The sequence below is a fragment of the Gymnodraco acuticeps genome, unplaced genomic scaffold (assembly GCF_902827175.1).
Source record: "Gymnodraco acuticeps unplaced genomic scaffold, fGymAcu1.1, whole genome shotgun sequence".
Lineage (NCBI taxonomy): Eukaryota > Metazoa > Chordata > Actinopteri > Perciformes > Bathydraconidae > Gymnodraco > Gymnodraco acuticeps.
Window position 1 is genome coordinate 645037 of NW_022990015.1, and position 14559 is coordinate 659595.

General features: G+C 42.5%; 2 protein-coding genes across 9 annotated transcripts in view; one reads left to right on the forward strand and one right to left on the reverse strand.

Moving 5' to 3' along the window:
* The window catches only part of fgf14 (fibroblast growth factor 14), a 103591-nt gene extending 96785 nt beyond the window's left edge, over window positions 1-6806 (forward strand). For 5 of the 6 annotated variants that reach the window (XM_034213554.1, XM_034213557.1, XM_034213556.1 and 2 more), the window contains exons 4-5: window positions 1581-1779; window positions 3281-6806. In XM_034213554.1, the coding sequence (XP_034069445.1) occupies window positions 1581-1779; window positions 3281-3423 (342 nt within the window). In that variant the 3' untranslated portion in view covers window positions 3424-6806. The remainder of the gene's footprint in view (window positions 1-1580; window positions 1780-3280) is intronic. The other variant, XR_004568698.1, reaches the window with a different exon arrangement.
* The window catches only part of itgbl1 (integrin, beta-like 1), a 46049-nt gene continuing 36982 nt past the window's right edge, over window positions 5493-14559 (reverse strand). For 2 of the 3 annotated variants that reach the window (XM_034213553.1, XM_034213552.1), the window contains exons 10-11: window positions 9729-9842; window positions 5493-7310 (exon numbers count right to left, since the gene is read on the reverse strand). In XM_034213553.1, coding sequence (XP_034069444.1) covers window positions 7222-7310; window positions 9729-9842 — 203 coding nt within the window. In that variant the 3' untranslated portion in view covers window positions 5493-7221. The remainder of the gene's footprint in view (window positions 7311-9728; window positions 9843-14559) is intronic. The other variant, XR_004568697.1, reaches the window with a different exon arrangement.

The window sequence follows — 14559 nt, forward strand, 5'->3', positions numbered from 1 at the left end:
CTAGAATAATTCACCAAAGGGCTAATTACACCATAATCATGCCATGGTGTATCCTGTGTTCAACACTGAGTATTTGGCACATAAATAACATCTTGTTAAGCTACAGTACAGGAGATGTAGACTCTTCTCAACGGACGGCCATGTTGTTCAGCCTGTCCACTTCTTCGGTTTGGATGGTAATTTCTCAACATTTTTATTTATTACCATGAAATTAAATACAGGTGCCCAATTCATGGTGCCAGGAGGATACATCTCAGTGACTATACTGTGCTTGTGCAGCCTCACAAAGCCGCTAGTGTGGCTGTATAGTCATTGTCAGTTTAGAGAAATCAGTTTTGAGACATTGACACAGACTAGAACCATATTTTTAGCTAAATTTCCATCCACATTAACCAATAGGAATGAAACACAGCTGAAACAAATAGGAACAAATAGAAAGACTTTCCATAAGGTTCCTTATTTTAGATCTTCTTCGTTAGGGACCCTGTACGCTATGGTTGTATATGTATATTCTACTTTAACAGAATAACTAAGGTTGGAAGATGACACCAGATACAACAAAAGCATCTCAAACAATCCATACTGTATGTTGATTATTTCCGCTGAATATATTAAAGTATTCCTTATTTTGTGTCGGTCCATAATCTTCATTAAGGCTTCAAACCTTGACAGCCCACCACTTGCGGGATGCATCAGAGGATTTTCACTCGTACTGTCAGTAGTTCTGTGAGCCAGCTCAGTGTGAACTGCTCACAACAGATGTGGTGAACTCTCCATTGTGATGAGTAGGCTTTAATTAATACACCTCGATGAATGCCTTTATTTTTAGCCTGGCAGGGCAGACAATGTGGAAATGCTTTTTATTACCCTTCTGCTTTGGAGATGAATGGGCAACAGCAGAGAGAGATGTGAAGCCTCAGTGATCAATTGTCGCCGCCAGATTGAGGTGTAATGGGGGATTCACTTGATTAGTTCCATCATTATTTTTACAAAGTTCAGAAGTTAGTCATAGGCAGATTTGTAGAAGGATCTCATTTGTGTTTTACCAATTACATTTTTTTTAAATAAGGAGTCTTCCGGCAGACATGTGGGGGGGGGGGAAACAGAGCTGATATTACCCGTGCTGAGGTGCTGGGGTCATGCCTAACGATATATATTTTCCGACTGGAACATGAGTTAATTGACTAAACGAGTGATCCCACATCTGATGTCAAGGTTATGGCCAAGAGGAGAATGGGAGTTGCATTTCACCAGAACAGGTCATTAGGCTTGGCTTGAGACATGATTATAGCGATATAAACTCTGCAGCGTTAATCCTTTTAATGACAGGTAAAGGTATAAAGTCCATTTCACCTGCAAAGGAGCATGCTTAAGGGTGGCATTTGTCCTGGTGACCTCCATAAAAGTTCAACTATGAATTATGAATCTGTTTTATTCTTGCATAATGTGAACCTTGCATTTTTAATGTGAGTCCACAGGAATGGCTACCACATGTTATTTTCAAATGAAATCCTCCATGTATTGCCTGGGTGTGAAAGAGCCTATTATAATCCGTCTGGTGCTTGTGTCTGTCTCTGCAGGAACTCTTTACAGCGGAGTGCAAGTTCAAAGAGTCGGTGTTTGAGAACTACTATGTGATCTACTCGTCCATGTTGTACAGACAACAGGAGTCGGGGAGAGCTTGGTTCCTAGGGCTCAATAAAGACGGCCAAGCCATGAAGGGGAATCGGGTGAAAAAAACCAAACCAGCTGCTCACTTCCTGCCCAAGCCATTAGAAGGTATGTACTGTGATTACAACTGGATAGCAACATTAAAACTGCATCGTTAGGATTAGTTGGAAAATGTTTCTGATGAGGTAGTCATACCTAATCTTAAGAGCTAATCTTTTGTTTTAGAACAAAATTATATTACAATGTTAAGGTATTCTATTTTCAGTATGCATGAATACTTTGATATGTTATATTTTTATTTTCATCAACACATTTCATGCACTGTAGTTGGCAGTACACCACTCTGCTGCTGCAAATGCTCACTAGAGCACCACATTTGTACTAATCCAGGGAAAGTTAGTCCCCTTTTACTACGCTATTTCCTCATGTTTGTGTATCATTTACTAAAACCTAAAGTGCCCAGCTGTGATATGAAATTACTGAGCCTTTAAATAAACAACAAATTAAATATCCTTTAATGATCTTCATTAGGAACCAATAAACTAGGGGCACATTAAGAGATGAGCAAACACATTATTAGTTTCCACTTCTTAATGAGTTTTGTTGACATTAGGAAAAAAAGACAGAATATCACCAGATTTATCCGTCAAAGGGTCATGTGTAGCTGTGCTAGGTGGGTGAAAACCTTCCCGAACAAAACTCTGAGATTGATTTGTCATATTTAAGGAAAACAAAAGCATAGCTGACGGTTCAGGCCGTTTGAAAAAGGAAGAAGTCAGATAACAAAAAAAATATGGTGATAGCAGTAATAAAACATTAATTTACAGATTTCAGTTTAGTTTTTACATACTCGTAGATACTCAATAGGACACACTTCTTCCTCATTTTGCCTTATTAGTACCAGAAGGGGTTTATCAGCTTTCACATAGCAAACACATTGTCAGTGTAAACAACAGTGTGTCATTTCAGTAAGAAACATAACCTTTAGCTGGAGACATTAATACATATCGATGTATTTGGGTGAAAATAACGAGCATGATTACCTTTGTCACATAACATGATGGATGTCTTAGACTATAAATCTGGTACAACATCGGGAAATATCTACTGTATGATTGAGATATTTTGGCATTGTGCTGATCCTCAGTTTTGCTGCTGTCAGCCGGGCAGCTCACTATGAAATGTTGATGGTCCAGCAGATGCATCACTCTTGTCAGCTGATTGCTTCCCATTACTTTACCATGGAATCAAATTGAAGTGTCCTGTCAAGACAGCTGTAGTGTAGTGGCAGTAAAGTGGAGGATAATGAGAAGCATTTCTTTTTAATTGGAAAAGCATGTGCTTAGATTCAGAATCAGCACTGATAGAGACAGAAGCAGGTCAGGATGGTGAAATAATGACCAAAGGCAAAAAATATGTCAGCATCTATAATTGGAGACTTTTTTTTAAGGTTTTGAGGAATTTCTGTCTGTTTAGTAACCTTTCAAAAAGTATTGTTAGGGGATAGATGCCCAGTAAACAGTTTTAGACAGGTAAACTCCAGAGAAGTTGGTGTTAACATATTTTCTCTTGTCTCTTTGCCTTCTTTCCTTTTCCTCTGCTCCTCCAGTTGCCATGTACAGAGAGCCATCGTTGCATGATGTTGGAGAGACAGTGCCCAAGACAGCAGTTCCTCCCAGTAAAAGCACAACTGAGCCGGCAGTGATGAACGGAGGTAAACCTGTAAGCAAGCCCGACAAGCCCCCCACATAGCCACACCTGACTCAGTGTGAGGGGGGGAGACTTGACGGAGGCAGGGCTTTTCCCGACTAGACTCCAAACCCTCTTTTTTCTGTGGGTCCGATCCATTCAAACCTTTCTTCTCTTGCTCCCTCTTCCCTTCTTCTCCGCCTCGCCCTCCCTTTCTCCGGCCGTCACATCACGGGCGCATGGATTCTGAGGCGGCTGAGTTTCTCCAGCACAGGAGGGAAGAGGACCTCTGAATATGGAATGCCTTTTAGATTCCTCTGAAACTGTGAGAATTCATGTGAATAACGCGTGTTTCACACCCACGCTAGTGGTACTTTGCTTGCTGACAGTTCATTCAAGAAACCCCCCCCATCCCCTCCTATAATGCCCTGTTGCAGCAGTCTGTGTACCTTCAGATCTATTTTCTATACCACAGTTCACCAGCTATGTTCTGGGATAGAGACTGTATAGATAGAGTAAATAATAGGACTGTTGTCCTCTATTTTTTACCAGTATGTTCCCTTCTCCCTCTCTTTCTATCTCTAGTCACACACTTTTCTCTTTGTCAAGTAACCTAGAAAAGATAAAAACATTTTGCAAGGGAGTTGTGTGATTTTCTAAGAAACACATTCACACAGATGTGGCATAAAAACATCCATATATACAAAGACACAATCCACATTTGTGTCTTGCCTCCAACATGCACACATACATACAGACAAAGTGTGTTGGGAAAAAATATGTTGCTTTTTAAGGCTGATAAAAACACGCTGGAGGCTGGCAGATAGCTCCTGTAATCATAGCTGATGAAGTGCTAATTACCGCCAATCAATGCGAGAACTTCCAACACACACGCATTTATAAACAGATGTGTGTGTGGGTGGGAGAGCTCTGTAAGGAATGGTGTATACATATCACTATCTAAGTCCCACCAGCGGTTCAGTCCGCCTTCTCTGGTAAGTAGAAACCTGAAGTCTATTTTTCTTTAATCTTATTTCAGAGCGTGGGCTCTAGGAATATCTCTAGGCCTTGTAGGCCTCTGTCCCTCACTCACTGACTTCTTTGGACTAAGAGGCAAGGCTTGTGGCTTTGACCCAGATGGTCTATAACTGCAGCACTGGCAGCCATCTTATGGCAGCGTCTACCTAAAGCCAGAAAACAACATGGCTGAAAACCAGTAGGCGACATTTATCCTGGCTGCATCCCTATTTGGTTCAAACTAAAGCATGGGCAAGGTTAATATTGTGTTCTCTCTTCGAGCAGCAGTTATCCAAGAGATGGCTTATATTGTAACATTTTCACTGTATAAAACTTAGGGAAAATTACTATTATAAATCATAACTTTTTAAATGACTAGATATTGTTATTATAATTATTATTATTACGAGAGGATTTGTCTCCTAGCTCAGCATGCAGAGTCCAGTATCATCTTGGCCTATCACGTGCCTGTTTGGACTTTGATTCCCGGCATGCAAAAACAGGTTCCCAGTCCCCACTGGGCCAAAGGTGCCTCACACACCCAATACATCCACGTAGAGGACACGTAGCATTACCCATCGACAAACCACACTCAGATGTATTCATCATGAAATGACCAAAGTCTTTTTTCATCCCAAGACAAACTGATTCTTTACAAGAGAAAATCTGATTCAATTAATTGAAGCTTTCACTGTGATAGCATTTGTTCGGAACAAACCAACTCCGCTCAGACCCCCAGGGGTCTTTGACTGATGTCATTTTAGAGAAATACGTATACCTTGAATTAATCACATGCATGTATTTTATATAAGGATTACGGTAAGGGTTTCATTCTTCCCTCTATGTAAGCTGAAGAGTACTAAGGTTCAGTGAGAGTTGAATGGGCATGTTGAAGGCTACAGCACACACTCACAGCTACTCTGAAGGTAACCCATTTTCTGTTTTGCATTTTTCTTCATGACTGTTAGCAGTTTATCAAAGCTCTATCTGATCAATTTATAACATTTGTCTTGCTTTATTGATTTCTCCTAATGGTTTTGTTAGACACGATTTAGAATATGAAGTAGATTGTTGCTGCTGTGTGCTGCTAAAACTCATCATATTACAAAAATTGATTTGGTGAATATCATTTTCGGAGTTTATTGGGATTACACATGATCATTTGTTATTACAGCACATCAAAGCACATTAGTTAGGATTCAATAATTGTCTGTACAAAGCTGTTAATAACAAATATGACATAGTATACACACAGGAGCTGAAAAACCACTGTAGTTGTGTTTGAGGATGATATTGTGTCCTCATTACAGCCAATCATCCTCGACTACACACTCTACATGCTGGGCTGGCTGCTGCTCCAGCCTTGCCCTCCAGATAACTGGCTCCTCTAAGGCTGACTTTATTTTTGTAAATGACCGGTGTGTAAATGTACATCTCTGATTGGATCTCTGTAGCCCACCGTTTTTTGTTTAGTCCTTATTTTTTTCTTGTATACGGGTTGTGCGTGATGTCGTGTCCTGATAGCGCTCATATTTGCTTTGTTCCCCCTCTCTTCAGATGTGTTACAAGAATATTCTAACAAATTTGGTTTCTTTGTTGCCTCTGTTATCAAACCTCTTATTTTGTGTGTTGTCCCATCTGTTGCATGGGGAGAGGATGGCATTGATGAACTGCATGTAGTAGGCTATGTCTATCGAGAACTGTTGGTATGTACCGCTAATTTTACATACATATATGCAACGAGTTTGTCTACACTATACAGTTTGTGTTTGTTGTATACAACATATACAACATATTGAATAAAAATATTTATATAAAGGTGTACTGTAATGTCAGTAACATACTTAATGCAATATAGTGTGCAGTATATTATTGCACCAGTCATCTTTTGAGGGGGCAAAGAAAACAGAAGGGTTGGCTAGTTTAAGCATGAAAAAGGCCAAAGTAGAATTTACATTAAATTTTCTTTGTGACTTCTTATCGGTCTTCTTTTCAAGCGGTGACTGAGCACTTGTGTCAATGCAGCTCTCATGCCCTGATGCTTTTCTTTGAAGTGACATGGACATCCAGCATGCCACACCTGAACTATGTATGCCCTCTCTTGGTTTCCTCCACTTAGATTTTAACCTTGTCACTAGTGTGTGTTGAGTGAGGAGTGTCCATCACGTACCTTCAGTACAGTGTGGCTGTCATGGCAGGTTCTTTGGTTTGATTTCCCGTTGGAGAAGAATAGGCACTATTAAAATGATTTATTTTCAACAAAAAAAAATATACCATTGCAAGTATGCCCATTGGAGTTATGTCATGTTATAACAAATTTGTAACCATGTATGATTAAGGTCTTCGCATTGTTTTCCATGCAAAATGTTGTGTCATGCGGCACATTAATGTTTTATTATTAAAAAATAAATAAAAACCTCAAATAGTAACTCCTGCCTCGAGCTTTCCTGTGAACTTTCAGTCCAATTTTGGAACAACACCCCCCTCTGTACAGACTTACATTAGCACCCATTGTTTTTAACATATTGCAAAAATGTCACTTTAATAATTACATTTGTCGTGTACTGTAGCTGCATTCCTACATTTAAAAAAGCAATTATACATTAGGCGGTTTTGGAATCATATTACAGATTACATGGCAATATGTTTCTTTTACACCTACAATGCTCCGTTTTATAAGGATCCTTTGTAACCAGTACAATCAGATATTGGATGTTAATGATGTGCAGAATTACATCCATGTTTAGTTTGTTCCTCTTCCTGCTCCAATGGTTTTCCTGGGCGGTGCTCCTGGTCGCTCCGGGCAGCCAGGCCTCCTGTCTCCTCACAGCAGTGTCCCCCCCCTCAGTACTCCGCTCCCACCCAGATCTCACAAGCGTTCCCCATCCAGCCGTCCCAGCACTCACAGTTGCCGCAGTTGCACAATCCATTCCCTGTGAGAAAATGTGAGAATAAAAGCTGTGAATTAAGAGCTGTGCCATCATGCCTGACCTTTTAACAAGGTTCCTCTTTTCACACCCTGCTTCCCAGGGTGCAGCGCTCTGCTGGGGGACTGAGGTGGACTACACCGCTCAGGACAGTTAGTCGTTTTTCACTTATTTTGCCCACACAGCAGAGGAGAAACTCTGGTTTAATTAAGAAGGAAAGGCCTTTATATGTAAATATTCACCACATATATAAATATATATCTCCAAATCCAATATGTGACTTTCCTTTATTCATCTGTGGAGGTTATACAATACATTTAAACAGCTCTCTAGAAAAGGATGCAGCAACCAATGACTATTGTATATCCATAGCAAAGGAAGAGTTATTGATCTATCAGAAGGAGTTGGGGGTGGATTAAGGAGTATACTACAACTGACTTTAACATAATAGTCCCATAACCCCCCACTTTACTCACACTTGGATTAGGACTACTGTTTATGTTTTTTTAGTTTTCTTTGTACTGTTTCTGTTTTTATGTAAAGCGTCTTTGAGCACCAGGAAAAGCGCTATACAAATTAATTGTATTATTATTATAACCGTTCCCCAACCTTAAAGTGGCTTTAGAGGCAGCAACTTCACAACCAAAGGGGAGTTAGATTGTGATCCTATTCAATGTTTAAGAATGGCATAACACCATACTCTGAATGTCTTATAATCCCGTTTCCCCAGGCTCTCCACAAACTCCCTGAGCTGTCAGACAGAGGAAATCAGAGGAGGACTCCTGCTGGCCTCCTGTCTCACAGCTGAAAATATGTATACACTGCAAACATCACTGTGGGAGAGAAGGGAGGGGTGTGAGGAGGGAGAATTGGTGATGGACAAAAATGTTAGGTGAGAAACAGAAGGCAGCAGAGATGGGTATTAGGTGAGAAGAAGAACAATAAAGTTGGATGAGCTGTTGTTGACTCTGTTGCATTAAGGGATAAGGATTGCCTGGCTCTATATATATTATTCTCATTGTCAGGTAATCCTGTGAAAAGACCTTAGTCTGTCTTTCAAAACTTTTCCAACTTCTTATTCAACCACAAGCCTCACAACCCTTACTCTAACAGGATCTGGTGCATCTGCCAATTAATACAAATTAAATGTGGTAATTGATGTCCAGTTTTAGAATGTCACAAAGTACTAAGTGTTAAGGTACAATTTCCGAGGTATTTTCCTTTTATTTCCCAATTGTATGCTACATTATACTTCCAATGCATTTCTTTCCTCCCACCAATTGTTTAGGCAGCTATTATTTAAAATAGGTATAACTTTGAAATACTTCAACCATCTAATCCACCAGGACGTTGTTTGTGATGCTATAAATACACTAGTGTGTGTATCAATGGAAATCAAGAAACATGTCAACCATGAGGCAGTGTGGCTCAGTTTTGACAACAAAGGAGCTCTATAGCAGGGAGAAATAAGAAATATCCAGCTTAGAATACACACGTGTTTCATGGTGTTGCAGACAAACGACCGCTTGTATCTCGTATATAAAATACATTCTAAAATGATCATATCCACTGCATGAAATTAACTAGCAAGCATTCCTAATACGCTGAATTTTCCACATCACTTGTATGTGTAATGAGAATCTACAGCTCTGACGGGTCCGTGAAATCTCCAGATGTGGAGGAATTTGTGTCAAATTTAGCACAATCATTTTAAAATAAGATTGGAAAATGATTACATAACTAGCTGCTACCTGCATATTATAAAAATGCTCATCCATATGCTAATTTGCACACGTACTCATGTCAGTTGTATGGTAATCAGGAACATTTATCAGCAGTGCCACACATTTTCTTTGTTTCATCCTAGTTCTCCACATTTGTTAAGCAACTCTACTCTGCATCCAGAACCACTTTATGCTTATTTGAATGACATTAGGCTGACATTTAGACAAACACTTCGGAACAGCTGTCCGGATTTTTATAGGCCCCAGAGCAAAAAATAATTATAAACATGTACTGAGATTTCCATTATCAGTGGGGAGAAGACAGCTCCTGTGGATACATGGCTACAGTATATGAAGAGAAACTGTGTGTGTGTGTGTACTATATGCTTGTGTGTTTCCTAATTCATGTTCTTTTCTTTCTCTGAATCACTACCATAGCTATTCATCTAAATGTAAATGGTAGGAAGTGTACAGATCCGAACTAATTCTGCCATATCACAGTGAGAGAAAAATATTTTGAGAAATCAGTTACTTATCTTAAACGTAGCTTAACATACTGTATGCTATTTCAAAAGGGTTAAATATACTTCAATATAAAATGTAAAAGAAAATGTTGGGTAGGTTGATTTTTAACTGTGGCTGCTTGTTAACAGATGCTGCTAAGGTGTTGGATTGTGTGCGTGTGTCCGTCCTACGTCACCTGTGCAGATGAGGCCGTCATGTTTGTCACACTCTCGGTCGTCACACTCACAGTACTCTCCAGACACCCACCAGTCTTGGGGACGGCAGATACATTGGCCACAGTGACAGGAACCTGCAACACACACAAGTCAGTCAAATGACATTAGAGTCAATTCAGTCATGCTTACACTACTGTATACCCTTACTGCTTGTGTTTTAACATGCTGTGTGTGTTATTTCCTGCAAATGCATATTTCAAAGTGAGTGAGTATATCAAACGGGGGAACAGCTAACTATATACTCTTGCCGCCAGAAAACTAATCCACCTATACTTTAAACTTCCTCTCTTCATCTTTCTGTGTAAAGGCAGCAGCAGGATAATAAGGCATCAAGGATGGCTAGGGGGAAACAAATCTACTACTGTCGACTTTGATCCCAAATCTCACACCCAGCAACTATGTTTTCTATCCCCCCAATTTCTATCAACACACACCGAGTTACAGGAACTAATGAGAGGTGTAGGCAGACAGAAAGAGGAGCCGGAGAGAAAGTGAACTAATGTGAGGAGCTGAGGGGAGATTGTTCTGATGTCTGAATGAAGCGAAGCGTAGAGAATGAACATGCTCATCTTCATTTCCACACCCTGCTCTGCTCCAGAGAAGGTATTCTGTGTGGTGTCATTTAACATCTAATGATACATACAATGTAGTGACACTGTTCAGTACCCCATTATAAATGCATGGATTACTAATGCCAGGCAGTTTCACAGAGAAGCAACTGATAATTAATCTCCATCATCAATGAATCTGATATAGTATAGACATCCTCGTGGATTCATCTTCTTATTACAGACACATGCATTTCCTAACATTCGGTCTATATGCTGTAAAATGTATTATCTCTTCGATTTACACACGGCATCTATTGCACGTCTGTCCGTCCTGGGAGAGGGATCCCTCCTCTGTTGCTCTCCCTGAGGTTTCTCCCATGTTCCCCTTTAAACTGTGGGTTTTCTCTGGAAGTTTTTCCTTGTACGATGTGAGGGTCTAAGGACAGAGGGTGTCGTTTTTCTCATACTGATATTCTGAACAATCTGTGCTGTTGTATTTGCTGTAAAGTGTCTCTACTGTAGGCTATTTTTATTATATGTACAGCACTTTGGCTCGACCAAAAATAGTTTATAAATATGCTATATAAATAAAACTTGATTTGATTTGATTAGTTTTCTTTCGTATTTTATGAAGTTTTTAGTTTATTTAAAGTTAATCATTAAGCCTAACCAGTATACTATTTCAAAATTGTTCGTCATGGCACATTCACAGACCCAAACCAAATAATAGTTAATTAACAATCCCATGAAACTTAACAAAACCAAAAATGTGTGCATTTTCTTTTGCTTAATGGCCTGATACGTGATGTGAAATCAGAAACAAATCAGAAATCCTTTATTTTCCCAGCAGCGGTGAAATGTACAGCAATTCATTTACACAATTCATTTACATTTTCCCAATAAATCAACTTATCTGTTCATGTAATATTATTTTTAAGCCAAAGAAAAGGCAATCTTTATCTGCCTTGAAATATTTTAATATGATATGTACTCATGTAAAAATGTGTGAAGATCAGATCTTTAAATCTACTGAAGCTGAAAATGTGTTATGAACATGTTTTTCTTCACATAATCCTTTCCATGGTGAACGATTACACCATAAAACGAAGCACAAAGTAAATGTGTTACTTTAATGATTAAAGAGCAAGGTATTAACCTGTGCAAGATTATGGGTCCAGAGTTGAAATTTGATGTTAATCTTGTATAATCCATTGTAAAGCATTGCTATCCGTTTAATTACTTGGAAGTATAACATTTGATTTTTAAAAAGTATGACTGCCAGCAAGAGAGATATGAGGTGTATAATTATGCGGTGGAAAGATATAGAGGTTTTGTGTGAATTGTTTCATAGCCTACATTGATTTTGGTAGTCAGATTGTAAAAGAGCTCAATTAAACTAGTGAAGGTAAGGCCCGTTTTATATGATCCTTGGGGGAAGACAACTGATATAAAGAACCTCTGAGGATAATTGATTGATTGATTGATTGATTGATTGATTGATTGATTGAAAAGTTTATTAACAGCTTGTATATTGGGTACAGTACAGTACAATTGTTAAGGGGATGCAGACCAGAGAAAGACTTTCGTCTTGTTTACATCAGGGTCCCCCATTTCCAATTCATCATATCATTTAAGACATATAAGACATATTTGACATACAGATGGCTTATTTACAATTTTCATTTTAGTTCTCATTCATAACACTCCGTTCGATGTCTCACTATGGGATGCGCCTCATCGCGGAGCAAACAGAAGCATCAATCTCATTACGCCAATCCTGATTGGCTGGTGATCTTGACGTCAGCGTCAGGGAATTCACCCCCTATAAGTAGCTTGCGCCACAACGCATGCGCCATTCAAACACCTCTTCTCGCTTCAGAGCACATCTCTATGGTAGCCGGACAAGCTTAACGGTCCACAGACTGAACCCAAATAACCATTTCGGTCGACGGGCGCTCGCCGGCTACTCGCCGGCTACTCCTTCTGCTTCGCAGGAAGACGGTAATACTAACGCCAGTTAGTATTGAAATCGACCTCGCCGTTCTCTTTCCCCGGAAAGTAAGGTAGGTCTGATTTTTTCAAGCTAGCGTTAGCTCGCTCCCTCACTATCGACACCACGGTAGCGAGGAAGTTTTTTTCTCTTCCCCACGGAGGAGGAAAGGATTAAAGGAGCATACTGTCACACCAGTCAGTATTCTCCGGGAATAAAAGACCCACACCGTCCTTTTCTCCGGATTAAGGACAGGGTGGTAACACCTTTTTTTCTCCCAACCTACCTGTTGAGAGCGGGTCCTCTCCACGCCACGAGGCGAACAAGATGGACGCCTCTCTCCCTCACACTAGAGGAGTCAGGGACTCGGTGGCTCGACTCGGTGGCTGCGGGTTGAAGATCTCGGGCACAGACACACACCAGGTCTGCTCGTCCTGCCTCGGGCTGGAACACGCCCGAGGCGCTATCGACAACCCCGGCTCGTGCGGACATTGTGTCCGCTTCACCGTGAAGAGCCTCCGCCGACGGCTAGCACGCCAAGCTAGCCTGTCGGAGCAGGATCCCCCCATGTCCACTGACCTGCCAGCCGGCAGTCAAGACGCGGGGGCATCCACCACAGAGAGTGAACCCCTCTCCGTGTCGGTCTGGGGCTCATTATCTGCGATGGCTGCAGAACCGGAATCCCGCGCCCTGGCAGGCCGGGACCCGGTGACGGCAAGACACGCGGGAACGGGACCCCACGCTTTACCGAGCTGGGGCTCCCGGTTAGACCTCACCATGGTCTCACCCGCGGAGGATGTCCTCGAGCTGGACTACGATGAGGACGAAGAGGACGCCTCGGTGTTCCTCCTGTCCGAGTCGGATGAACATGAAGAGGACATCTTCATGTCATCGGCTCAGACTGCAAAGCCTGGAGCGAGGGCTGCTCTCCCGGGCGATAGCACACCAGCTTCGCCCTGTCTGAGCATGGACCTGCAGGCCGTGTGTAAACGCGCCGCGGCCAGACTCGACATCCCGCAGCCTGAAATGGCCAAGGAGACCTCCAGGTCCCGCTACGAAGGGAAACATTTTCCCCAAGCAGCGCGGACAAAGAGGCAACTCCTTCCGGTCTTCCCAGAGATGTTGGATGAGGTGTCGGTCTCGTGGAGAGACCGGCCCTTCAGCAACAAGGTCCCAATCCAGGGTGCCTCCTCCCTAGACTGTGACGGAATGGAGAAGCTCGGCCTGCTCCGCATACCGCCCATGGAACCGCTGGTAGCAGCCCACCTCCTACCGAGGATGGGCCCGTCACCAAGCAGGAACCCCACGCTGCCGGCAAAGTCGGACCGATTTCAGTCGACAATGACTGAACGGTCCTACAAAGCCGCAGCGTTGTCCGCCAGGGCCCTGAATGTGTCCTCGCTGCTAACCGCTTACCAAGCGGAGCTCTGCGAGGACCTGTCGGGTAACCCGGGGGCAGCCACTCTGGACGAGATGGCAGCTCCGCTCTTGCTTCCATGCAAAGGAGGTGTGAGTCGAAAAAGAAGGAGGACGAGGCACTCCACCTCTGCCTCCCTCGAAGGGTCCAGCCGCTGCCTTCGCAGCAGCAGTCCTTCGCCCAAGCTGCCTCGAACCCTGCTCGGTTTAAAACACCGAAAACGCAGAGGTCGCAGCCCGCCCCGAGTCCCCAGCACAGGCTGGAGACGAGGGCGAGCTGGCCTAGAAAATCTCCGGTTCCGGCTGCAGCTCAGGCGCAGCCAACCCAGAATTTCGGCCAGCAGTCGAGGAAGAAGAAGCGAGCGGCGTGACAGCCCCTCCTTCTCCCCTCCGTGACAGAGCTGGAAGTCCACGGTTCCCCAGCTCTAAATGTGTTCCCGCCGCCTCGAGAGATGCCTCAACACCATCCTCAAGTCCGCACAAACACATGTCACAAATTTGTTGATTCTTCTGTCATAAAACATTTGCCGCTGACGCATCCAGGCTTCAGGCCGAGGGCGCAGCTCAAAAAAATGATAAGAAAAACAATAAAACCAATAAACAGCCCGTCAACTGTTCCCCTTCTGAGAGCAGCTACGGCATCTCTCAAAAGGCGGATTACAGGCGGGTCTGTGAAGGCACCACCGTCACGCGCAGTGCCGGCTGGGGCTTTAAAGGCACCACCGCCACGCGCATGCGCAGTGCCGGCTGGGGTTGTGAAGGCACCACCGTCATGCGCATGCGCAGTGTCGGTGGGGATTGTCGAAAAGGGGCACCACTGTGTTCAGACACTAG